At 38.4% G+C, this 27,028-nt stretch overlaps 1 protein-coding gene across 4 annotated transcripts in view; it reads left to right on the top strand.

The window, feature by feature from the left end:
• CCDC57 (coiled-coil domain containing 57) overlaps positions 1-27,028 on the top strand; it is a 67,224-nt gene that overhangs the window by 22,524 nt on the left and 17,672 nt on the right. For 3 of the 4 annotated variants that reach the window (XM_087955919.1, XM_087955918.1, XM_087955917.1), the window contains exons 8-13: positions 410-598; positions 2,633-2,795; positions 5,221-5,340; positions 15,300-15,465; positions 19,043-19,228; positions 19,824-19,897. In XM_087955919.1, coding sequence (XP_087812045.1) covers positions 410-598; positions 2,633-2,795; positions 5,221-5,340; positions 15,300-15,465; positions 19,043-19,228; positions 19,824-19,897 — 898 coding nt within the window. The remainder of the gene's footprint in view (positions 1-409; positions 599-2,632; positions 2,796-5,220; positions 5,341-15,299; positions 15,466-19,042; positions 19,229-19,823; positions 19,898-27,028) is intronic. The other variant, XM_026667352.2, reaches the window with a different exon arrangement.

Below are 27,028 nucleotides of genomic sequence, written 5' to 3' on the forward strand. Positions count from 1 at the left end.
CTTCTGCAAGTCTTGATAAAAGACATCTAACTTAATGAATGTTATCTAAAATTGTAGATTCACTTAGGAAATAATTAAAATAATCTAATAGATTGTTATGAATTTAATAATATAGAGTATTCATGTTAGTAATATAGAGTAAATAATAATGTTTGTATAGGGAACATACCTAAATAGTAACTGTTCCTTCCTGTTTGTAGTTGTATAGTACTGGCATTCTATTATATGTCTGAAATTTCATTGAATCCAAATCTATTGTATATGCATAATATTGCATCCTTTAATTTTAATATTATATAAATATCTTACTTTAAGATTGCCAAGGTTCATGATGCTTTGACTGTCCTTCCGACCACTTAGATAAATTAGACAATTGCTTACTTGTTTTCTTTAAAATAAAATAATTAAGGAGATCCAATTTGAGCTGTTGCTTTTTAAGACTTGAACGTGAACTAGAAGAACTGAAAACAAACTGGGATTCTCAAGTAGCTCAGATCTCCAAGGAAACTGTTTCAAAGAATTTGCAGATTCAAGCACAGCAAGAAGTAATAGTAAAGATGAAAGCAGAAGTGGTTGCCTTAAATCAAGATATTGAAAGGTGAATTATTTTTCTTATTAAACCCTTGATTTTTTCAAAATTTTTATTCATAATTAATCTTGGGTTATACCTCTAGTGGGCAGCCTTTGACCTGCATGTTGTCTCAGGAGAGATGTGTGCTGGCAGGGTCAAAAAGTCAGGATGGAAAGTACAACAATAGAATTGAATCTTTTTTTCTGTGCATGTGATGATGTGTTGAAAAGGGATAGCCTTACTACCTTACTTTTTCTTAACCTGCATGGATGCTTCTGCCCCCTAGCATCACATTTGCTATCACCCAGTATCTTGAAATTGATCCACAGAATCTTTGTGACAAAATGGGTATTCAGCAATACCCATTTTTCTCCTTAAGAACTAAAAATGGCAATCAGAATAGTTTGCCAGAGACTTCCTATTTCTTTCCCAACTGTAGCCCTCTGCAAAAATGTGACATTTTTCAAATCAAAAGAGCGGGTCAGGGTGGGGGGAAGGGAAAGAAGGTTTCTGATGTTGCCTGCCAGATTCCCACAAACTCAGTGGGGAAGCCAGCAAGAAGTTGGAAGCCCCCTGCTTTTTTACTCACCCTTGGTCATTTTGTTTAGGTCAGGAAATATCTCTGAAACTGTGACCCAGTGGGACACTGGTTGTCTAGTTTATGCTATATGCGAGAGATGAGAATGCTTACGTGCTCTGCTTCAATATTCTGATGTTTTTCTCTCTTAAAAGAATAGAGTTGTAAGGTCAAAGAGAGTTATGCTAAGCATGCTGTTTACCATTAGCTAGTCAGCCTCAGAAAACTTCAGATATGCCATGAACACAATTAATCAAGAGTTGGCCAGCTAAGTGCTATGATATTAAAATTGGGAATTCATCAAGGGTGAATGAGGACATCTAGAAGGCCAATGTGAGTAGCTCTAGTATATGGGATAGAGCAGGAGTGTCAAACTCTCTCTCAACAGTCCAAGGCCCGAACCACAGCACACATGCCTAATAAGAACGAGCACAACAACATAGCAGCAAACCAGTCTTTAATCTTCAGTCTGAGGCTCGCCACTCACATCGTCATGTTGTCATCATGTGATGTATCTCTACTTTCCTCCCCTTTCCTGCTAAAATGAGGAAGGCATGGCCAGCATGTGATGCATCTGACACGTGGGCCACGAGTTTAACAGATTTAACAGATAATTAGAGTTGGAAGGGACCTTGTAGGTCATCTAGTCCAATCCCTCCCGCCCAAGCGGGAGACCCTACACCATTTCTGATAAATGGCAGTCCAATCTCTTGAAAGTCTCAAGTGATGGCGCTCCCACAACTTCCGAGGGCAAGCTGTTCCATTGGTTGATTGTTCTCACTGTCAGAAAGTTTGACACCCCTAGGATAGAGAGTCAGTCTAGAGTTGAGTAAACTCATGTTTTTAATCCTACTGAAACATGCAGGATAACTTTGGATGACTCACTGCACTTCAGCCTAACTAGTATCTCAGAACTGCTGTGATGATATATTGATGGATGAGTAGAAGAAACCATATAAACTTACATGGAGGAGAGATTGTGCAACACACAAATAAATTGCTATTTTGCTCAGAAAAAAAGCTTCAAACCTCTTATTGAACTTTCACATTTTATATAGTATACACTGTCTTTTAACTTTACATAAATGATTCCATTTTTGTGTGTGTGTTTCATAGTAGTGTCATATTTTTGCAACTTTCCATTTTTCTTCCATATTTTATCTGGATGTATATTTTTGTATTATGTCTTTTCATTTCAGTTTTGAAAGTTTAGGTTATTTGGTATATGTTTCTCACTATAAATAAAAGGATAATATTGTTTTTTTAAAAATAAACTTAATGAGTGATGCAAGAATTTTTGCCAGCTTGCAAAAAGATTTACTGTAAGTCATTAATTTTCATTTTGCAAGTTCAGTTGCTACTGGACTGGAATAATACATGTTAGTGAACAACTGTTTTAAAATGCATCATTCTTAAAGCATTGTAAACATTAATTTTCTTCTAAATTAATATTTAAATGATGTCCTTTCTTTCCCTTGTATTAGATATAAGCAACAGCTCTCACTTGCAATAGAGAAAGAAGAGAGTTTGGAAAGAGCTAAAGTGCAAGGAGAGCTGGAATGTCAGCAACGATGTGAGAATGCTGAAAGGAATCAATATCACAAATCAGAGGCTCTGATACAGAACCTGTCAACAGCTAGGGAGCAGGTCAGCAGCTTAAGCAGAGGGTAGTAACAGAGACATTTTTCATGATGGAATATTGGATGCTTTTGGTTTAATTCTTCTGTGCTTCTAACAAATATATCCGATGTTCCATCTTACTGACAGGATTAGTGCTCTCTCACTGTAATTTGTTCAGCCTGCTTTGATCTGTAGCAGGTGATTTATTTTTTAATAATTTATGTACAATTGTAGGTAACTGCTAGATTTCAGTTTAAGATTTGAAAACTATTCCCAGCAAGATTGTCTACAGATGTGAGTAGAGCATCATTTTGATACTATGAGAAAATTGCAGCTTAGTTGGGTTACAACTTTTAAGTAGCAAGACCTGTTCTATCCTAGAAACAAGTCTATTGATATAACAGGTAACAGATAATCAGAGTTGGAAGAGACCTTGTAGGTCATCTAGCCCAACTCCCCACCCAAACGGGAGACCCTACACCATTTCTGACAGATGGGAGTTCAATCACTTCTTGAAGGTCTCAAGTAATGGTGCTCCCACAACTTCCAAGAGCAATCTGTTCCATTGGTTGATTGTTCTCACTGTCAGAAAGTTTCTCCTTATTTCCAGGTTAAATCTCTCCTTGTTCAGTTTCCATCCATTATTCCTTGTCTGGCCTCCAGGCACTTTAAAAAATAGCTTGACCCCCTCCAAAATAGCTTGATCCCCTCCTTTTTCTCTCCACCTATATTCTGTTAAAAATAAATTTAAATAGATGTTGGTTGGAACTTGAAAAGCAATAGCTGCTGACAGTGAGCCATTTCCATGATTGAATGCTGAACATCTGAAAGTATAGTGTGATATCAGAGTCTAGCTTTATTTTTATTAGTTTATTTTTACATTGTGAGCTGCCCAGCATCATCTGTAGTTGGGGAGCACCTACATTGAATAAATTAAATTACATTTAAATAAAAGTAATTTATTTACATCTTAAGTTTCTCTAAGAGTTAAACATAACATCCATAAAAAGCATAAACCATACACTGACCACAAAATCCAGTATCAGAATAAGCAACACTCCCATTATTCATTATAATTAAACTGTGGAAAAGCTGTTTTGACTACACTCTAGGACAGGGGTGTCAAACTCATGTTGTCACGGTGTCATCATGTGATGTATTGCAATTTTTTCCTACTTTGCTAAACCAGGCGTGGGCGTGGCCAGCACATGATGCACCCAGCCTGCGAGCCACAAGTTTGACACCCCTGCTCTAGCATACAGTTAGTGGGAGCCCTATTTGATCCTCCAAAGGTTAACATTTCCATACTAATGTCTAAACACCTAAAGAGAATATTTTTTTAAAAAAAAAGTACCTAGAAGCCTCCTGATAGACCATGTATTATCTACAAACCTGGGGTTATACAGCATTGGCAACTCCCATATATTTTGCCATTATATTCTGCACTAACTGCAGCTTTCATGTAGTCTGCCAAGTCAGCCTACATGTAGTTCATTACAGTAGTCAAAGTGAAGAATGGTAAGGTCATGGGTAACTTACCAGAGCACTGTGATCTACAAAGGCCTGAATTTTTTTCCTGTATATGCCTTTCTGTAGGATTTGGGACTGGATTTAATTTTATTCCAAAGATTAAATTTTATGTATGTATAGGTAGTCCACTTATGATCAATCATCAGTGAGCCTAGAATTATTGTCACAAGTTGTGGAGGTCATTAAGCAGGATGCCACCTGACCATGCTTAATTTTATGACCTTTTGTGCAGCGTTCTAAGTGAACCTGTTTTAATGATTGGAATTTTTTTGCCAGAAACTGGAAGTAAATGACGGAAAGCAGCAAAAAAAATGCTGAAAATCACAATTATGTGACCATAGTAAAGGTAAAGGTTCACCTTGCATATACATGCTAGTTGTTTCTGGCTCTTGCGGGCGGTTCTCATCTCCCTTTCAAAGCCGAAGAGCCAGCGCTGTCCAAAGACGTCTCCGTGATCACCGCCAAAGGTGCATGGAATGCTGTTACCTTCCCACCAAAGTGGTCCCTATTTTTCCACTTGCATTTTTACATGCTTTTGAACTGCTAGACTGGCAGAAGCTGGGACAAGTAACGGGAGCTCACTCCGTTACGCGGTGCTAGGGATTCAAACTGCCAACCTTTCTGATCGACAAGCTCAGCATCTTAACCACTGAGCTACCACATCCCTTATGTGACTGTAGGATGTTGCAGATGGCTGTAAATGTGAGTCACTTGCCAAGTGCCCAAAATGCAATCATGAAATCAGGGCACAGCTGTCAGAATTCCAGAACCATTTTATAAGTAACTCTGGGGAGGTCTGTTGAATGATCACCAAGTGAATGGTCATTAAATGAGGACGACCTGTAATGGGATATCAGATGTACGAGTGGATAAGAGTGAATCTTTCAAAAACTCTTCTTGAGCTGCTTTAACTTTTTTATAGGCTATTGCTGCACTAAAAGAAAAGGAAGAAAAATTGCGTGGATTAGAGGTACTGTTGTCTACTGTAACTCTTGAAAGAGATCAAGCTTGTCAGCAACTTTGCTTGCTAATAGAGAAACAGGTTGGAATTACTTAATATTATTTATTGAATAGAACTAAAGTTATTGTCAGTATTATTAAATCAAACTATTTGATTGCATTAATGCAGAAATTTCCTGGATATTTCTCATTAAAATCGCATTAAACATGACAAAATGCTTTCATGAAATAATTTCTATATAGAAAGGTTGTCTTTTGTTTTTATATATGCACATACAAATGGTTTGCTGCATATTCAGACTTGCAAATGTACCATGTTAGATCGCCTAATATTGTACTTTAGAGAAGACAAAATCAAAATTCAAAGGAACTGGATCAAATCCAACAGAATAATACTAATTTTGATAAGAATAATGTACAATATATCTGGATTGAACAATTCAAATCTATAGGCAGTTCTTGCTTAATAACCCTAATTGGGTCTGGAATTTCCATTGATAAAGCAAAATGGTCATTGGGCAAAATATCACATGACTACAAAGTTTTGCAGGGGCAGTGCTGGTAGTTCCAGTTGCAGACATTAGCTAAGGATGTCCTATGTGCACACACACGCACACACAGAATGTACATCTTATGAAACATTCTGTTTATTTTTTTACCTTTTAACGACTTCAATCTACATTTTATGCTTTTTAATTGACTGTACCTCAGCCTCCTTGTACTGGTCTATGACCATAATAAAGATTTGATTTGATGTATATGAATTCACAAATTTGATTTGATGTATATGAATTCACAAATTTCTCACTCAGTGAGGAAAACTGCCTCTCCTTTGTCAGATTGTTTGATTACAATATCAATTGTTTTGTTGCATGTTCAGTCTTATGTTGGCCAAACTCTTTTCTGCTATAAATGATCCAGAAAAAGACCAATAGAATGAAATTAAACAAAAAGAGCTCAGGTTAAATATTCGGAAGAATTTCCTGATGGTTGAAGTTCCCAAACACTTTTCCAGGTAAAGTTAAAAGTAAACCTAGAATAATAATGCACTCCCTCTTGCTGGAGGTTTTCAAATAGAGACTAGCCAGCCAGCTGTCCTGGATGGTTCAGTAGATTCCTAGATTAACCAATGGTAGCCAATGGACTAATTACTCTATAATGTCTATTCCAGCTCATATAGTCTATGATTCTTTGAAATCAATACATAAATTATATACTTGTATAGAATTCTTTAATATGTGGGAATTATGTCAACTTTCAATCAACAGTGATGTAATTCTTTATAGTAGTAGAAGGAACCAGGACCACCTACTGACCAGGCTACCGGTGGAATAGATCTCATCACAAGTCAATCATTTCATCACAAGTCAATCAATCTCATTGCAAGTCAATCATTTCAGTTTGATGGTTTATGTGATTTATGAAAGGTTTTCTACATTTTATTATGGTTCTTACTTGAATTCCAAAGTCCACTAGCTGGAATCAACTGCAGAATTTACAACCTTGGAAGATTAGATTAGAAAAATTGGGAGATAACTTTTCCAGATTTTTTTAAAGTTAGAAAACTTTGGGACCTACAGTAATACCCCAGAAATCAGTAGACTCAAATCTGCCTTTAAAACAGGGGTTTCAAACTCACAGCGTCACGGCAGCATCACATGACATATTGGGACTCCCCCCCCCTTCGCTAAACTGGGTACGGGCATGGCCAGCGCATGATGCATCTAGCCCGTAGGCTGCAAGTTTGACACCCCTGCTTTAAAAGACGTGCTTGGGTTGGCTGATCAGAGGAGTTGTCATTCTGATTTATCCATCTTTTTAGTTATGGCAAGAGCTATTGCTGAACCAATCTGTAACCTCAGGTTTTAAAACATAGCAATACACAATACCTTAATTTAGCACCCTAAATAATCCTTTCTGGAGGAGACACTAACTAAGATCCCTTCTGCACCCTATTCCTGACATCAGCATGGGAGAAACCCAGGTAGACAGAGAGATAAGGAGCTGACTAGTGAGTAACAGAAAGTAAACCCTGGGTTCTCCAAAGCTGTAAAAAATATGAAGTTTCTTCTCCATGGACATGTAAGCATGCAGGGAAGGGTTATCAACAAAAGAAGAAGGCTTCATTTTGTCCTCCCCTGTCTCTCTCGACCTTCTTCATCTACCCCCTTCAGGCACATGTAGTCTAGTCTTTACAGCTGTGACTTGTTCAGAAGGAAGCTAGTGTTTCCCTTCACCACAAATCCTACAGAAAAACTAATAAAATACTTATAATGCAAGATAGAAACATGTATACTTTGGGGGAGGTTTTGATTATTGAATTATGCAGGAAGCCTTCAAGCCATCAGACTTGAATAAGAAATTAGTTGACTATGCCTTCTAAATATGAAACTATTTGTTCATATGATCTTGAAAATCTTTTGACCCTTAAGCAAAAATCATACTCTGGGAATGCAGATTTGCAATTGTATTTTGTAAGAGAAAAAAGGAATTAGATCTTGTATAAGTGTAAAATGTTTTTGAATACAGCTGGAAAGCATTTCCTACTTTTAGGGAATTTGCATTAAGCCAGGTGGGTCACTGGAAATAAAAGAGTGGCAAATTATTTCCAAAATTTCTTCTTAGGCAATTACTTATTTAACTATTATTAGCAATGATGTTATTTATATTACTTATGGCTTTATTTACAGTGTGTTGCTTTCGTAATGATTTTATGGATGCTTTTAGCTTAAGAACTGAGGTTCTTCAATTGGTCAGATGAAGTAATGCATTTTTTCTTTTTAAAGGAATGGATGATAAATAGCACAAAGTGAAAAAAGGCCAGGATAACTGAAATAAAACTTTTCCAAATTATTACATTAAAAAGGTTTTTAAAACATTTTAAAGATTCAGTATCTAATTTTAATAGCCTATAATGCTGGCAAAGCATAGCAGCAAATTGTGCTGCTGAATTTTGATAGCAACTGAGGAGGAAGCTCTGGAGAAGACACAATAACATTGGGAATTAATTGGTGACTGTGGGTTGACAATCCATAGGCTAGATAATTGCTGGCTTCGGCTATTTTTAGACTTACATCAATATGGCATTGTGGCTACCTTTGAAAGGTTCTATATTTCCTGAAAAAGGCTGGAAAAAATAACTTTTGATTATTTGTTGAGTCATTTTCACTACTCTTTGTCCTTGAAGATTGTATTGCATGGGTAACTGGCTTTTAACAGTTAATGATATACAACCAGAAATGGAAATAGTCCAATAATTCTTTACAAATTTTTCCTTTTAAATCATTTAATAGAGAAAGCTAGTTAGCTATGAGGTAACACTCTTCTCCTAAGAACGGTATAGAGAAAACGTATTTCCCTATGCAGGAATATTTATAAGCTGCTTTTTGAGGAATTGCTTAGTCATTTCTTCTGAATACAAACACTGTTGCAAAGTGATGTTGGTACCTTATCTTCAAGAAGATTTTCTGTGGATATGTATGATGTACGTCAAAAGGAAGATCAATTCAGAGTAACTGAATTATTTTATTGTATAAGTAGGATAATTATAGAGAAATATTTATAATAATTAGATACAAAAGGCCAATAAATATTACACAATGAAATTTTTTTATCAGCATTTAAAACAGAATTATAAAATTGAAAGGGGTTATTTTAGGCCAACACGTTTAAACTTTTACTTAGTGCAGGAATCCAATTTCAAACATCCTTGACATTTGCTTTTGCTTAAACATGTTTAATAAATTGTTTCTTGGCCTTTTTCGTTAAGATCAAATGTACTGTATATAATAATAGAATATCAGTCTTCCTATGCAACTAGTTTTACTGTGACATGGTTACAATTAGGATCTTAAGATCTAAAGAACAGACTGATTGATATTCTTTGTATTAGCTCTTCAGTGCTTAAGAAATGTTATGATATAACCTCTCAAAAGTCTTTAGATTAAATGTCAATTTTTTAAAATCATCTTTCAAAACCATCATACTATAATTGTCAAGGGTTGGGAGGGTGGAGGTTTCCAAAATCTGTAGTTTTGTAAATCATTTGTTAGAACCAGTCAAAGTGACATGAGGTTTTACAGTTTTACATATAAGATAAAAATTTAACACATTAACATGAATCATTGTTTTTGTTTTACAATGTTGGATAAGATGTCTCTTTTTAATGACCAAATTCACCCAAAAGGAGTTTTGTGTGAGTAAGTACTTAACACTGCTCTGTATTGCCAAAATATTACTATTTCCAACTTAAATCAGATGTAAGCTCTTCACTGTATATGAGAAATATTACTGTATTTCTGAATCTTGCCATTGTTTCTGATACTGTACTTGCTTTTGTTGTTTAGAGAAATATTTGTTCACTGTTAACAGTCATTTCATATACTATCAAAAACGAGTGTTTTGAATCTTAAAAAACCTTATGCTGCACTCTAGTGGTTGCCCACTATTTATTGTTCTAAAAAGAGTATCTTCTTTGAAAATTGTTCAGAAACAGAGATTGAAAAATACTTAGTTACAGAATTTTTAGACAGAGGAGGTCATCTAAGCAAATGATAGATTATATTTCAGGATTGAAAATGTACTGCTGATGTACATCTGGAAAGATACACTAATATTTAAGTATATGAATCTTTGTTTAGATTTCATTCACAACTTAAATTTCATTATGTCAATCCTGAAATCACATTACTTTTGGGGTATTTTTGTATTTATTACTATACTAGATAATTTCCAGGTATATTTTGATTTGACATGTGACATTTAATTTCCTGGAAAATATTTCTCATATATTGATTATATGAGGTTGCTTTAAAAACTATGTTGTCCACTGTTTATTATCTATTTGGCTTGACAACAATTGTACACAGCATTAGGCAAAATTTTGTCTCCATCTTGGAAGGTGAAATCCATTTAGGTCAAAGTGTCAGGAATAGAACCTGAAAGATGATATATGCAATACAAGTTGAGAGAGAATTCCTTCTAAAATTTGCAAGTGAAGGAGGACTTCCGGTTTGTCGGCTTCGCGAGCAGCAGGGATTTGCGACTCTGCGCGATCCCTGCCGCACTAGCCGTTTTTGATGCTCCGATCCGGACGGGTTCGGAGCTAGGCTACCCTGCAGGGGTAGCTGAAGATAGGGGGATACAGAGAGGGGTTTGGGGGTGTTGCAGACCCCTCCCCGGCCGGCAGAATCCCTTTTCCCAAGACGGTGCAGCGGCGGTCCGCAATGGCCGCCACAAAGAAGCCGGCAGCTGGGTAAGAATGCGCAGGAGGAAGAGGAGAAAGCCTTTGAGAGTGAAAGTTTTCTTGGTTGATCCAGGACTCTAAGATACATTTAATATAATTCCTGGAAATTATGGCTTTTTGGATGATTCTTTCCACAAGAGAAAATAAGCGGCAATTTTGAGGTGCTGAAAGGAAAGTTTATTCTCCTCCCGACGGAATTAATAAGTGGATATTGAGAAACCTGGTTTTTTTTTCAGGTAAAACTAGCTTTATGTGATAAGTCGGAAGGGAGAGGACAAAAAATATATTCATCTGGTCTGATTTTGTTGGAGGAGATGCCTTAAGGATTTGAAGACAGAAATATAATTCCAATAAGGCTTTAAAAAACAGATTTGGATTTTCTTTTTTCTTTTGTCTGATACTACCCCTGGAAGAGAAAGGGAGAACTTTGTCTTGGCTTGGATTGATTGAGGACTTTGGGATTGTTCTATTTTTTTTTTATTTTTTTTAAATATCTTGGTTGGTGTAAGAAGAAAGAGGGAAAAAGAAAAGAAAAGAAAAGATCTATAATGGCTTTTTCTTTTGAGGAACTGAGGGAAGAATATGAGCAAACAAAAACAGACGGTGAAGATGGTATGGAAAAAGCCTTCCTTTTTTAGAAATGGCGCTGGTTAACTATCAACAAACAATACAACAGATGAAGGCAGAAGAACAACAACAAGAAGAAGACGAAGAAGCCATCTTTAATGAATTTCAAAATTTAACTAAGAAAGAAGGAAGGAAGAAAGTGAGGAAAATGAAGGACTTAAGATTTAAAAAAACATTCAAGAAAGAGAAAAATAAGATGCAAAATAAATATAATGATAGTAAACAAAAGAAAAAGGGAACACAACAGGGAAAGGATGCCAGCAAGGCAGAGGCTAGAAGAAGGGGGGTAGGAAGATTTGGTGGGGGAAGAAAGAAAGGGGAAAGGCGGAGAAAAGCCACAAAGTTTTGAAATTAGATGGGAAAAGAGGAGTTTTTTTTTAGGGACAAAGTGTAAAGTACAATTTTAAAAAAAAAGATTTTGCAAGGTACATAAGATGGTATTGTAACATTTGTATTAGAAATAGAAAATTAGAATGACTTAAGAGTTAATAAGAAATTAAAATGTTGAAATGTTTAATAATGATTGATTTTAAAATTCAATAAAAGATTAAAGGGAATGTTTAGAATATTGAGTTTTAATTAAAGAGTTTAATATGACTATGGTATTGATGTTATTATAAAACTATTATAGTAGCATTTGTTTTTTGAAAAGGCAATGGGAATGCTATAAGATTTAATATTTAGATTTATTATTTAACTATGTATTTAATCATTTTGGATTTATTACTCTGTTTTTATTATTATTAAAAAAAATAAATTAGTAGATAGAATGTACCAAGCAGAATCAGATTGGGTATTAGGTGTTATTTTAAATGTTAATCTAATTAATTTAGGGGGAGGATAGAAAGGCATCATACTCTGATTAGTGATTTCAGGAGAAATTCTTTTTTTTATTATTATAAGGAATGAGATAGAGGGATAATAAAGAATGGGCAAAAGATACAAATATAATGATTTAAATTAAAATGGATTAAATAAGATAGAATTAAGAAGAGTGAAATGTGTGGAGAAGTTTATATAGAAGATATAGAATGGTACCGTGTTTCTCCAACAATACGGCCTCCACCAATAGGAAGCCCCACCATGTTTTATTGGCATAAAATCAAATTAAGCCCCTCCCCATAATTAAGCCCCATATTAAACATGCGAAATGGGGGAGAGCGGGGGCTTGCCGTTAATAAGTACTTTTGTTGCATGCCTGGATATGGTGCTGCCTGCATTGGTGGGGCACTTCATATCGGGAGACCTTCCACCGTTGCTTCTCCCTTCTCCCTTGCTGCCCCTTCTCCCTTGCTGCCGTGGCGCAGCCACGTGCGGCCAGTCAGGAGCTCCTCCTGCAACCGGAGCCCTGAGGAGACACTTGGCTTCAGGCACTCCCATCTTCCCTTTGCTTTCGAAGGTAAAGCGAATTATTTTACAAAGCCTCCCCTGCCCGGGGGCAGCCCAACCCACGTGGGAGGCTAATCTCCGGGGCCTCTTCCGTTCCTCCCCGACCTCCCTACGCTGCGCGCCTCTGACGCGCCGCCGCTCCCTTCAGCCCAGCGAGCTCTTCCACCTCAAAGAAAGGCCAGGCGGGCGGCTGCGGGCAGCAGCAGCGGAGTCTGAGCCGCTCGCAGCGGAAAGAGCCACCACCCGTAGCCCGACGCGGGAGACGCAGCGAGGTTAGCGCCCGCCAGCCCGGGCGAGATTTGGGAACGAGGGGCAGGAGGAGGCACGCACACACCGCGGCTCACTTTCCAAGCTTTGCCCAGCCCTTACGGCTCTGGCGCGGCCCTGGCGGGCAGCAAGCGCCTCCCGCCGGACCCTCCGCTCATCCTGCCAGGGCCGCGCCAGAGCCGTAAGGGCTGGGCAAAGCTGGGAAAGTGAGCGGGTGTGTGCGTGCCTCCTCCTGCCCCTCGTTCCCAAATCTCGCCCGGGCTGGTGGGCGCCACCTCGCTCGTTCTCCCCGTCGGGCTACGGGTGGTGGCTCTTCGCTGCGGCGGCTCAGACCCGCTGCTGCTGCTCCGCAGCCGCCCGCCTGGCCTTTCTTTGAGGTGGAAGAGCTCGCTGGGCTGAAGGGAGCGGCGCGTCAGAGGCGCACAGCGTAGGAGGTCGGGAGGAACGGAAGAGGCCCCGGGAGATTAGCCTCCCTACGTGGTTGGGCTGCCCTCTCGGGCAGGGGAGGCTTTGTAAAATAATTCGCTTTACCTTCAAAGCAAAGGGAAGACGGGAGCGCCTGAAGCCAAGTGTCTCCTCAGGGCTCCGGTTGCAGGGAGGAGCCCTGACTGGCCGCACGTGGCTGCGCCAAACGCCGTGGCAGCAAGGGAGAAGGGAAAGCAACGGTGGCCCGAACCCGAAGGTCTCCCGAATATCAAGCTGTCGCCGCCGCCCACCCACCCGAGGATGCAAGGGGGGAGAATTAAGTCACCCCCGAAAAGACGTCCTAGCCGTTTTTCGGGGTCAAAAAAATAAGGCCCGGCCTTATTATGTGAGAAACACGGTAAATAAAATAGGTAATGATATGTAAGATGAGCATGAATAAAATTGAAGCCCATGTAAAGAGAGGTACCTGGAGCCAAGTTACTTTTCTAAAAGATTTTTTATATGTTTGTTTGTTGTGTGTTTATGTTTTTGGGAGAATTAATAAAACCTTGTAGAAATACAGAATGAGAATAATGGTAACCAAGTCAGAAAGAAATAGATGAAATAATAATGGTGAAATTGAATAAGAGTAAAGAGAAGTAAAGAGAAATTGGATAAGAGGTATTTTTATGCTCATATGGAAATGGCTTAAAATAGAATTATATTGTATAAAATAAGGTTTTATCTGACTTGTAAAGCTTATAATGGAAAAAGGTTCAAATATGTAATGGTTGATGATGATTTGTTTGTCTTTGAAATTAATAAAATTTGTTTATAAAATTTGCAAGTGAAGTTATGTTGATTAATGCTCTGAATCATAAATAAATTATTAAACCTAATAAAGGATTAGCAGCACATTGAAAATTTGGCAGATGTATAGTAAATGTGCATTATGATTCTTGAAAAAGCCTTTAATTGTATTTTGCAAACTTACTTCTTCCTAAGTGGAATTGCAGTCATTCATAGAAATTTCCTCTCACTAAGTTTTCATTGCAGGTAGTCCTCAACTTACAGCCATTCATTTAATGATTATTCAAAATTACAACAGTGCTGAAAAAAATGGACTTACAACCTATGCCTGAAGTTACGGCCCTTGCAGCATCCCACAGTGATATGATCAACATTAGGGCACTTGGCCCACATTTAACAGCCACAGAAGTGTTGCAGCTCCCATCATCTGCCTATCACTTCTCCCAATCTATGCCCTTTTTGCTGCACTGTACAACAGCACTCAAAGGGCAGCAATGGGGCTGAAGTAGGGGCCAGTCTAAGAAATATGACCAACCACATCAGCACCTCAGCACCATTCTGCAAAGCCCCAATTGCCCCCTGCCACCACCCTGCACTTCACAGATTCTGCTGCACGTCACTGACCCTCACCACTTCATCTTATTCTCCAACCCAGTATCCCATTCTCACAGTCTTTCAGAAACCTTCTGATTGTCTCCAAGTATCAGAAAAATGGGGCGCTGGCTTAGACAACTGCAGGAACCCTGCTTCAGAAATCTCATTCACCAAACTGTACTCAGAAGGTTTCTGAAGCACTGCTGGATTGAGGTGGCAGCTGAGGCTTTACACTGCACTGGAGCAATCCCCACACATGTATACCCTGTGCTAGGCCTTCCATGGCCTCACCACCCTCTTTTGGCAATCCTGCACTCCTTACCTGGGACTCTGTATACTTAACAGCCCATGATTCTCACTTAATGACTGTAGTCAGGAGTGGTGGGATTGCAGTTGCTAAGTGAAGCAGTCACAGGACATCTTGTTTAACCACTTTGTTGATCCTAATTGCAGTTTTAAGTTGAGGACTACCTGTACCATGTGTATGTGTGTGTTTATATATGAGTAATAAATAACTAAAACAGTTTCACAGATATTTTTTTAACATTATTAACTATACTTTCATTTTTTGATGCATATGGCATGTCATTAGAATGATTTTACTGGTAATTTTGCTGTATACTGAGTTTGCTTCTTTGAATTACTTATTCTATTCGAGAGGGAGGCAGTTTTGATAATTTCCTTAATTTCTTGATTACTTATAGGGTACTGTAGGAGTTTCTGAACATTTTCCTTCTGCTGATATCCAGACATTACAGCAGCAGAACAATATCTTGAGGTCTGTTATTGCAGAAATGAGAAAAGAAATGGAGACCCTTAATATTCAGGCAGCTTCCTTTGATGACATCAAAATGAAAATACAAAATGCAGGTATAACTAATTCTGCTGTAGTTTATTTCCTCCTGGTAATAAAATTGATTTAGTTTACTGACAAGTGTCTCTATATTTTATAAATCTAGGTTTCCTTTAACAAAAGCTTCTCTTGTGTTTTTGGAAGATTTTTCTTGTTTTTTATTCTTGGTACTGTGATTCCTGACAAAGTCCATGCAGTTTTTTTGGGCAAGATTTTCTCCTTCATAGGGCTAAGGGAGATCACCCAGCTGGCTTTGTGCCTAAAGCAGGACTAGAATTCAGTCCTGATATCTAGATCACTACACCAAACTGGCTTTCTCTTACGTTTACATTCTTCTAAATATTTACATTCTCTGAGCAATCTCATATGACTTACACATATTACCAGATGATTAATTAGCATTTCAGACTCCAAATTTGAATCCAATTTGAGATCATTCATCACCATAGGCTGAGATTATATATTGTATGCTGATGACAGCCAACTCTATACTTCCACTCTTGGTGACCCAAGTAATGCCGTGGCTGTCCTTGCACTGTGCCTGAATGCTGTTAGAGCCTGGATGGGGGGGCAACAGTTTTTTTGGATTGAACCCTGGTAAGACCAAATGGATTTGAGTATATGTGGATCCAGGATTCAAGATTTTGTCATCTTTGACTCTGGGTGGGGTTGCACTGCCCCAGAAAGACCCAGTCCACAACTTGTGGTTTCTCCTGAACTTGCAACTCCTGTTCAAGGAACAGGTAGCAATCGCATCTCGAAAACCCTATGCACAACTTTGTGTTTTGCGGCACTTGCAGCTTTTCCTGGACCAGGATTCTCTGTCCTCAGTTGTTCAGTCCCTTAATCATCTCATAGCTGGACTATTTTAATTCACTTTACATCAGACTACTTTTGAAGAGCATTCAGAAGCTACAGCTGGTACAGAGTGCAGCAGCGTGGGTAGTTTTTTTGGGGTGGGGGTGGGGGTAAGAATGGCTCCTATAACACCACAGCTTCACAAGCTGCATTGGCTACAAGTCTGCCTCTGGGTGCAGTTCAAGGTGCTGGTGATCACCTTTAAAGCCCTTCATGGCATGGGTCCTGATTACTTGAGGGATCATTTCACCCTACTGGGATTGGCCTGTATGACTCATGCCAGCAAAAGTGGCATGTTGCAGATATGTTCAGCCCAATTAGCCCAGCTGGCAGGTCCAGGAGGAGGACCCTCTCTGCTGTTGCTCCTGTCCTCTGGAACATCTTGCCCCCCCACCCACAATGTGAGTTGGCCCCAACCCTTCTATCTTTCCATAAGGCTGAAAGCCGTGACTCTGCCAGTCGGCTTGGGGCTCCAGTAGGGAAACAGCACAATGGAGGTGGTTGATTGAGTAATAACTGATCCTATCTACTCCCCACTCTGCTCCCACCCTCCCTATGTGCCCTTGGTTTTAAGGCTTGATTTTAACTTTTTATATTTTAACTTAGATGTAACCGTAAGCCACCCAGAGTTACCCTATAGTAAAAGGGGCATCCAATTAAATAAATAAATAAATAAATAAATAAATAAATAAATAAATAAATAAATAAATAATATAAATATTATTTGTTCCATATTATTACAGAGAATAGTTAGCACTTTACCTAGGTCTTCTCTTGTAGCTTTAAACACTTTAGTGAATATTTATCTTTCCATGGTGCTCTGTATTGCCTTTGAACATGACTTTCTAATGGAAGGATTCCTGCATATATATTCCCTCTGCAAATGTTCCCAAAGCTCTTCAAGGATTTTTTTCCTGATAGATTAGGGGTGTTAAATCTGTTCCTTACATTGACCCTATATTCTAAGTGTATTTTCTCCTGGTCATATTTTTTTAATAATTAACTCCAGTAATTTTGATCGGTGCTGAATAGATTGATTTGTACATCTGCAGCTTATTATTACCATATGTAGACACAGTGCTATTTATTGTGTGGCTTCTATGTACAAAGTCTGCATTTTGGTTCTAGCAGATATTAACAATAAAAAGCAGTTCTATTTGTAGAACTCTTAAAACATAGACTCTCAGGAACCTTTGAGGTCTTTTAGTCCAACTCTCTGCTCAAGGAAGGAGACTTTATACTACTCTGGTCAAATGGATGTCTAATCTTTTATCGAAAATCTCCAGTGATGAAGCACTCACAACTCCAGGAGGCAAGCTATTCCATTGATTAATTGTTCTCACTGTCCGGAAATTTCTTCTAATTCCAGGTCAGATCTCTCTTTGATGAGCTTCCACCCATTGCTTCTTGTGTTGATCTCAGGTGTTTTGGAGAATGAGTCAACCGCCTCTTCTCTGTGACTACCCCTCACATACTGGAAGACAGCTATCATGTCAACTCTAATCTTTCTCTTCATTAGGCTAAACATACCTAATTCGCTTAACCATTCATTGTACAGTTTAGCCACCAACATCCTTGTCATCTTTGTTGTTCTTCTCTGTACTCTTTCTAGGGTCACACATCTTTTTGTATCATGGTGACCAGAAGTGGATGCAGTATTTTAAGCATGGTCTTACTAGTGCAGTATAGAGTGATACTGTCACTTCTTATGATATTGATACTATCCCTCTGTTGATGCAGCCTAGGACTTTTTAGCAACTGCAGCACACTTCTAGTTCATACTTAAGTGATAGTCCCCTAGAACATCTAGATCTCTTTCTAATCGCTATGGTTAAGCCATATAGTATCTATTCTATAGCTATACATTTGGTTTTTCCTGCCTAAATGCAGGATCTTACTTTCCTCACCAGTGAACTGCATCTTTCTGGATAGGGCCCAGTACTAAGCCTGTCAAGATCTTTCTGAATCTTGAGTTTATCTTCCAGAGTGTTAGCATTCCCCACACCCCTGCTTTGTGTTGTCTGCAAATTTGATAAGCTCCCCTTCTATCTCCTCCTCCTTTATTCTTATGAGCAAATATTAAGATCTTGGTTTAGTCACGGTCATTGAAACTGCCTCCCTCCAATCAAAGTATTACTCCACTCTTATCAATTGCAGCAATATTAAAGTCTCTTCTTAAGATGAAATTTAAACTATTCAAATCCAATCCATCTGCTGTTGGAAATAAAATTTAAATTATAGGTATTCAGTGCATACTGAATTCCATGTTACTACCGGTATTTCTCTCTTTTTCATAAACTTTTGTATTATTACAACTTTCTTGACTGCCTGAATTTTTTTAAAAAAAATTCACACTTTTTTTCACTATGTGGAATTGAAATTGCTTCTGGAATCATTCTTCTTATCTTAATCTTTAAAAGAATATCAACAAAAACTATTTAGCCAGTTCCTGAAAACAAAGTAGAAATAAGAAAATTATTTTATAATATGAAGCTTCATATAAAAGTACATGTCGGATTAAGATCTATAATCTGTTAAAAATTGCAATTTATTTAATCATTAAGATACCATTAAACTTTTATTACTTTTGCTGTAGCAGACCAATATTACTGCTGTTCCAGGAAAATATATATATATTTGATAATTTTTAGAAGTTTTATAAATGTAATCAGGCAATCAATGATATCTTCATATCTGCAAGTTCTCAACCTAAAATGAATATTTTTATTTTTTCAGACGATAAACAGTCCCTGGAAGAGGAGATCAGAAGGTTGAAAAAAAAATGCGAGGCAACAGACAAACAGAAAGAAAATGCAACAGAAACTCCAAGAAAAGTACTTGTGCCTTCTCTTAATGTAACTAGATGTAATAATAAAGCCACTCAAACTTTCCATCCAGACTACTTTGTCAATGGGAACGATGGTAAGGGAAATAAATTTTACATCTACTATTTATGTCATAATTCTTGCATGTTCTGAAGAATATGAGAGCTCTGCCAAGAGGTTCAACATACTAGACAGGTCACCTCAAGGAAGCCAGGTGAAGAATGTTCCTCCAATAAACACTATGGCAATACATAACTTACGGAAATCTGTACTGGGTTGATCATCGTCTGAGGACCGCACTAGGTGTTGGAGTTCCTAGACAAGTGGCCCTTAGGACTTAGGACTGTTGGCTGAGCAACTAGGGCCAGCAGCTACAGGACTACTGGAAGAAAAGTTGCTTACTGAAAACAAAGAAATAAAAATTTGCTATGAAAAGTCAGATCCAATGACAAGAGGATGTCTGGAAAGAATTTCTGTCATCTGTAAATAAATTAGACTAATATATTGTTTGATTGTTTTAGTAAGTACATTTAATTGTCACTGGATATAGCAATGAAGTGTTTTTTTTTCACAATTATCTGTGTTTCATCAACCTCAATAATTAGTTAATAGTATGTTAATTAGAAAGGATCTGAGGTATCCTTAGAGTTCTTCAGATGACATCTGTTTTGTTCTGCTCTTTATTATTTCAGATACATTGCACCATAGCAAAGTTGCTGCTGTAAAGTTTCTGAAAAAAAATGAAACTGAACATTCAAGAACAGGGGTATGAAAATGAGAAACCAAAAATATAATTGTTAATGTTTAATATAGGGATTCATTCAGAACAAAAGGGGTGCATTTGTTTGCTTTCACTGTAAAACCCTTCACGTATTCTGACCTCATGTATAAAAAGTACCAGTTTGAGAATGAATCCATGCCTTTCCTACTAATCCCACTAGGAGGCATTGTAATTCTATATATCTGCTGCATCTGGGTTAATAATATATTCTAATAATCTATTTGGGTTAACTGAACTGAACTCTTACTGAATATGGAAAGAAAATTAATTTGTATTATTGTATCTCAGAAAGAACTAACCAAGTTTGCAGCTTTACAAGTTGAAATTTATCTTGCTCTGCTATAAATGTTTTCCCTCCACATATCAAATACCTTAAGAATACCTTTTTCACTTTTTGGCTGGTGTTAATTAAATGTATAATATTTTGTCAAACTTAAATTTATTGCCTTAATTCTGTCTGCCAATTCCAAGGATGCTTCTCTGCTTATCTAAATTATTTAAAAAATAGACTATCTTAAGATCTTTGTGTTACATTAAAACTTAGCTATGAAGGCCACAAGTCATGTGGTGATTTCAAAAAATTTTCTTCTCCCCTTTTCATAAAAATGTGTTTTGTTTTAGCAAAATTGTGCCTTGAAGGTAATGGGGAGTAAGCACTGAAGCTTTAATACAGGCTCCATTGGTAATAAGCCATTATGTTAATGGAAGGGCAAAACAGACTCACATTCATGGGCCCACTCTTTTTTTAGAGGAATTCATAAGTGAATGCATCTTTAGCAATGGTTTCATTTTCTAGGGCATATTTCACTTTTCATAACACAGAGTTAAGGAATATAATAGCAGATGACTGCAAAATGAGTGAACGGTATGGCCAGGAAGCTGTACATTCTGGGATGCATCACTAGAAAGGTTGCCAGCAGGAAAAAAAGAGGTCCTAATCATGCTATATAGGGCTTTAGCCAAACCTATTTGGAATACTGTGTCCAATTCTGGAGACCTCACTTAAAAATAGATACTGGTAAGATTGAGTGAGTCCAGAGATGGGCAACAAAAATAGTGCAAGGTCTGAAGGACAAAACATCAGGAGGGACTAGAAGAATTGAATATGTACAGCCTGAAGAACAGAAGGGAAAGGAAGCGACATGATTGAAACCTTTGAACATATTAAGGGTGTAAATAAGGTTCTAGAAGGCAGTATGTTCAATATTAATCAAAGATCAAGACTACAGAGGCATTACCTCAAACTGATACAAGTTCAAAAGTAATGTTAGAAATTATTATTTCACAGAAAGTCTACTGGAAGCTTGGAACCAAGTTCCAATGGAGGAAGTGAGACAGTCATCAGAAACTGTGTTTAAACATGTTTAACATGTTTGAGATAAGGACATGCCCATTATCCAACAAAAATTAAAGAAAAATAATAATTAAAAATAATAGGTATATTAAAAAGAAAACAAAAAGCAAATAAACTCAAAGGGAAGACTTCATGGATCACTAGGTCTCTTTCTGCCATCAGTTTTCTATGTTTCTATTTAAAATAATAGAAAAACTAATAGGGTTAAGAATGCGTTTCTGGGTTTATTTAGTAGCAATGATAGTACTGAATAAGTTAAATGACTTCACTATCATTGTATCAGTTCACTGCTTCAGTGCTAACTTCCCATTATTATAGGTTCCAAGTTAAACTGAAGAAGAAGAAAGCCTTCTTTCAATTTCCATGAAGGTTTTTGATTGTGTCAATAATGTCAAGCTGTGGAATGTGCTTAGAAAAATGGGAATTCCAAAATATCTCATTGTCCTTACAAGAAACTTAAACTTAACAGCTCAGGAACTCACAGTACAGACAGAATGTAGTGAAACTGATTCCAGGTTGCTAAAGGAGTGTAACCCCCACCCCTTATTTTTTTCAATCTGTATGCTGAATATACTAACTAATTTCTGTACTAGCTGGGAAACTCATATGCTTGTAGTGGTAAGAAGTACTTTTTACTGGTAGAAACTGGTAGCTCAGCTACGATACATTCAGAAAGTGTTCAGACTCCTTTCACTTTTGTCAATTTTGTTATGCTGCAGCCTGATTCTATAGTTATTGAAATTAAAAATTTTTCTCATTAATCTACATTCGGTACCCTACAAGGACAAAGTGAAAACAGAATTTTAGAAATGTCTGTAAATTTATTAAAAAGAAAAAACTGAAATTTCACATTGACATAAGTATTCAGACACTTGGCAACAACAAAAATTTGTTTTTGAGAAATTTAGCTTCCATTTGTCTTGATTGTTGCTGAAATTGTTTCTGTATCTTGAATGAAATTGACCTATGGTAAATTAAACTGATTGGACATGATTTGGAGAGGCAAACACCTCCCTGTAGAAGGCGTCACAGCTGACATTGCATAATGTAGCAGAGCAAAAGCTACAAGGTCAAAAGAACTGCCTGCAGAGCTCAGAGACAGGATTATTGCAACGCACAGATGTGGGAAAGGCTACAATAAAATTTCTGCTGCACTGAAGGTTCCTAAGAGCACAGTAGCCTCCATAATTCTTAAATGGAAAAAGTTTGGTACAACCAGGACTCTTTCCAAGAGCTGGTTGCCCAGTCAAACTGAGCAATTGGGAGAGAAGGGCCTTAGTAAGAAAGATGACCAAGATCCCGATGGTCACTCTGACTGAGCTCCAGAGATCCTATGTGGAGATGGGACCAGAGTTTCAGAAGGACAACCAGCATTGCAGCCCTCCACCAATCTGGCCTTTATGACAGATGGAAGCCTATCTGTAGTGCAAAGCACATGAAAGCCCACTTAGAGTTTGTTCCTCACAGTCTGAGAGTCCTTCAGATGCTTTTTTGCAAACTCCATGTGGGCTATCTTACTATAGTGAACACTTTACTCCTTTCATTAAGAAATATATATCTTGCCCTTCATTTTCTTTTAGTAATACTGTTCTAGAATGGCCTTCCTAGTGTTGTGACTACTTTACAACATGCCTACTTATAGTTGTCTTGCTATCTGTTGGAATCATTTCCCTACATCATTACATTTAAAATAATAATGATTTTAAATTTGAGAAGCTGGAATTTTTCAAAGCAGTGTCCCAGCCTCTGGCAATTTTTTAAAATTTATTTATTTTTATTTATTTATTTATTTATTTTTGTCAATTGCTTACAAGATAATAGGTATAAGTAAAAACATAGTTATGAATACATGGATACATATAAGAAAAATGAAAAATAAACAAAAGGACAGGGACGGTAGACACGTTGGTGCGCTTATGCATGCCCCCTACAGACCTCTTAGGAAAGGGATGAGGTCAATAGTAGAAAATCTAAGGTTAAAGTTTTTGGGGTTTGGGGAAGAAACCACAGAGTCAAGAAGAGTATTCCAGACATTGACCACTCTGTTGATGAAGTCGTATTTCCTGCAATCAAGTTTGGTGCGATTAACCTTGAGTTTGTATCTATTGTTTGCTCTTGTGTTGTTATAGTTGAAGCTGAAGTATTCATTGACAGGTAGGACAATGCATTGACAGGTAGGACATTGCAGTGTATGATTTTATATACTATACTTAGATCAGACCGAAGGCGGCGTAGTTCTAGGTTTTCTAGGTCTAGAATTTCGAGTCTGGCGGCATAAGGTATTCTGCAACGAGTAGAGGAGTGGAGAACTCTTTTGTGAAATATTTCTGGACTTTCTCAACTGTGTTAATATCAGATACGTAATGTGGGTTGCAGACTGATGAGCTGTATTTGAGTATTGGTCTAGCAAATGTTTTGTATGCTCTAGTTATTAGTGTAATATTACCAGAGAAAAGGCTACGTAAGATTAGGTTAACAACTCTTAACACCTTTTTGGCTATGTAGTTACAGTGGGCTCTAGCACTTAGATCATTAGAGATGAGTACTCCAAGATCCTTGACAGAGTTTGGATCATCAGCAAGGTCTTGACTATTCAGCCTGTATTTTATTTTCTGATTTTATTTTCCAATATGTAAGACAGAGCATTTATTTGTTGGGATTTGAAGTTGCCATTTGTTTGACCATTCTGATACATAGTCAAGGTCTTTTTGAAGGGTAGCGGTACTGTCTGTGGTGTTGAATAGCTTTACATCATCAGCGAAGAGAACGCTGTTGCTCTTGATATGATCACAGAGGTCATTTATGTAGAGTATGAAAAGAGTTGGTCCTAGAACACTGCCTTGGGGGACACCACTGTTGACAGGTACAGAATTTGATAGGACGCTCCCAATTCTGACCATTTGTTGTCTGTTTGACAGGAATGCTTCTATCCAGTTGCAGGTGTCCAGAGATACCGTAAGATTTTAGTTTTAGGAATAGTTTGTCGTGTACCACTGAATCAAAGGCTTTACAGAAGTCTATGTAGATTGCATCTACCATGTTTCTCATAAAATAAGGCCGGGTCTTATATTTTTTTGAGCCCCGAAAAAAACGGCTAGGCCGTCTTTTCGGGGGTGACTTAATTCCCCCCCTTGCATCCTCATCTAGAGCGCCCCGTGGGCAGCCTCGCCACCAGCCGCTCCTAACGGGTGATCATGGCAAAGTGCAGAGAGCTCCCTACTCCCACCAAACACATTTGCTGCAGACCCAAGACCTTTGGCACCCGCCGCTGTTGCTTTCCCTTCGGCCCATTCCACTGCCACGTTTGGAGCTGCCGCTTCCGTGTTTGGAGTGCTGCTGCCATTTGGAGCACCGCCGCCACGTTTGGAGCTGCCGCTTCCGTGTTTGGAGTGCCACTGCCATTTGGAGTGCCGCCTTCATGTTTGGAGCTGCCGCTTCCGCGTTTGGAGCTGCTGCCGTGTTTGGAGTGGCGGCGGCGCTCCAAATGGCGGTGGTGCTCCAAACAGCGGCAGTGCTCCAAACGTGGAAGCGGCAGCTCCAAACGCGGCGGCAGCTCCAAATGCGGATGCGGCAGCTCCAAACAGCAGCAGTGCTCCAAACAGCGGCAGCGCTCCAAACGTGGAAGCGGCAGCTCCAAACGCAGTGGTGCTCCAAACATGGAAGTGGCAGCTCCAAACGCAGTGGCAGCATGGGCAGAAGGAAAATCAACAGTGGCGGGCACTGAAGGTCTTTGGTCTGCCGCAAAGGTGCTTGGCAGGAGTAGGGAACTCTCCACGCTCTGCCATGATCGCCCATTAGGAGCAGCTGGTGGCAAGGAATTGCTGCCCACGGGGCACTCCTAACGGCAAGTCTTTCCCCCCATTTTGCATGTTTTAAAATAGGCCTAAATTTGGGGGGAGGGGCTTAATTACATTTTATGCCTAGAAAACATGCTGGGTCTTCCTATTGGGGGAGGTCGTATTGTTGGAGAAACACGGTATTGCTTTGCCCTGATCGAGTTGTATAGTCCATATGTTTTTGCAACGTAAGAGTTGCAGATTACATGATAGTTTTTTTCTGAAACCAAATTGTTTATTAGAGAGTAGAGTAGAGAGTATGATTGTTTGTTTCTAAATGGAGGATGATGGATTGGTTAATGATTGATTCCATGACTTTACAGGTGACGCAGCATAAAGAGATTGGTCTGTAATTTTCAACTAGGCTGCGGTCTCCCTTTTTGAAGATGGGGATGACCGTAGCTTATGACCATAGTTTTGGGAAGGAGCTGGTCCTGAAAGATTTTTCAAAGATTATGCTTAGAGGTTCGACTATGGCAGTGGATAGCTTTTTTAAGAAGTAGGCACATATTCCGTCCAGTCCAATAGATAGAGATGTTTATAGATTGCATAGTGCTTTTTCAACATTGTCTTCTGTAAAATCGATATGTATTAGATCATTGTAGTTGTCTGTGGTTCAACTAGGAAATACTGGGCATGATCCATTGCTGTTTAAAAATACTGAGCCAAAGAATGTGTTAAAGAGGTTGGCTTTAATTGTGTCGCCATTGCAATCTTTACCATTAGGTCCTTTCAGGGGTGGGATGGACCTTGAGTCTTTTAGTTTGTTGTTTACAAAATTGTAGAGAACGCGGGTGGAATTGGTGCGTAGAAGGTTTTCTTCTTGTTTAATGTGATAATTGGTGCATTCAGTTTTTATCTGGTGGCACAAATTTTTGTATCGGCTTTTGAAGTTGGCAACGTGACCAGATTTGTTTTTCCACCAAAGTGATTTCTTTTTGGATTGAAGCTTCCATATTGTTATGGGTAATTTGTTTTTTTCTGGTTTTGAGAGTTGTTAATGGTACATATAGTTTGATTACTCTTTTGACTTCAATAAAAATATGTTGTAATGGTCTTCTACAGCAGGGGTCACCAACCTTTTGGACCTCAGGGACCACCAATCTCATAATTTTAGATCCCAGGGACCACTAACTGGTTCTGTGGGCGTGGCCTAATTTGTGGGTGTGGTTTGGTGGTCATGTGACTGACTGGGCATGGCTTGTATGTAAATATTATAAATATTTATATAAATATTGAATTTTTTTATAAAAAGAGCAACTTTTACCCAAAATCAGGCAAAGCAGGCAGATTGAATTGCTCACAGAATCACAGATTCATTCAGAGATCTATCTGCCATTGGCTAGCTCAGTCTGTCACATAAAATTTGCTTGCAAGCAAACTCATAAAATTTGCTAGCAAGCAAGCTCACAAAATTAACTCACAACACACCATGTATGTAAATATTGAATTTTTTATTTTAAAAAAGAGCAACTTTTACCCAAAATCAGGCAAAGCAGGCAGATTGAGTTGCTCACAGAATCATTCAGTGATCTATCTATCTGCCATCAGCTAGCTCAGTCTCTCAAATTTGCTTGCTGTGAGTCTGCACTGAATTTGCTTGCAAGCAAACCTTCAGTCCTTAAGGGAGGTTCGGCTGTGCTGAGTCGAAGATCTAAAGACGAGCCAGAAAGCAAGAAATCCAACCATTTCCTGCTTCCTAGCTAATCTAAATCTCCCGGCACAGCAGAACAGATGATGGTCGGAAAAAGGAAAAATAGCAATTTAGCAGGAAAGTTTACCGGGTAACAAGTGAGTGTGTGGGGAGGGTTCCCGCGGGCCATGTGGGCGGCGCAGCCTTGTGTTTCTGCACAGTCTGGATTAATTGCTTTGTGGGGGTGCTCTGGGGGTGAGATTTCTCTGCAGCCCACCAAAATTTTCTCACGG

Source organism: Notechis scutatus, chromosome 2 (genome assembly GCF_049901735.1).
Source record: "Notechis scutatus isolate UNSWTSFEM ecotype Mainland chromosome 2, rNotScu1.2, whole genome shotgun sequence".
Taxonomy (NCBI): Eukaryota; Metazoa; Chordata; class Lepidosauria; order Squamata; family Elapidae; genus Notechis; species Notechis scutatus.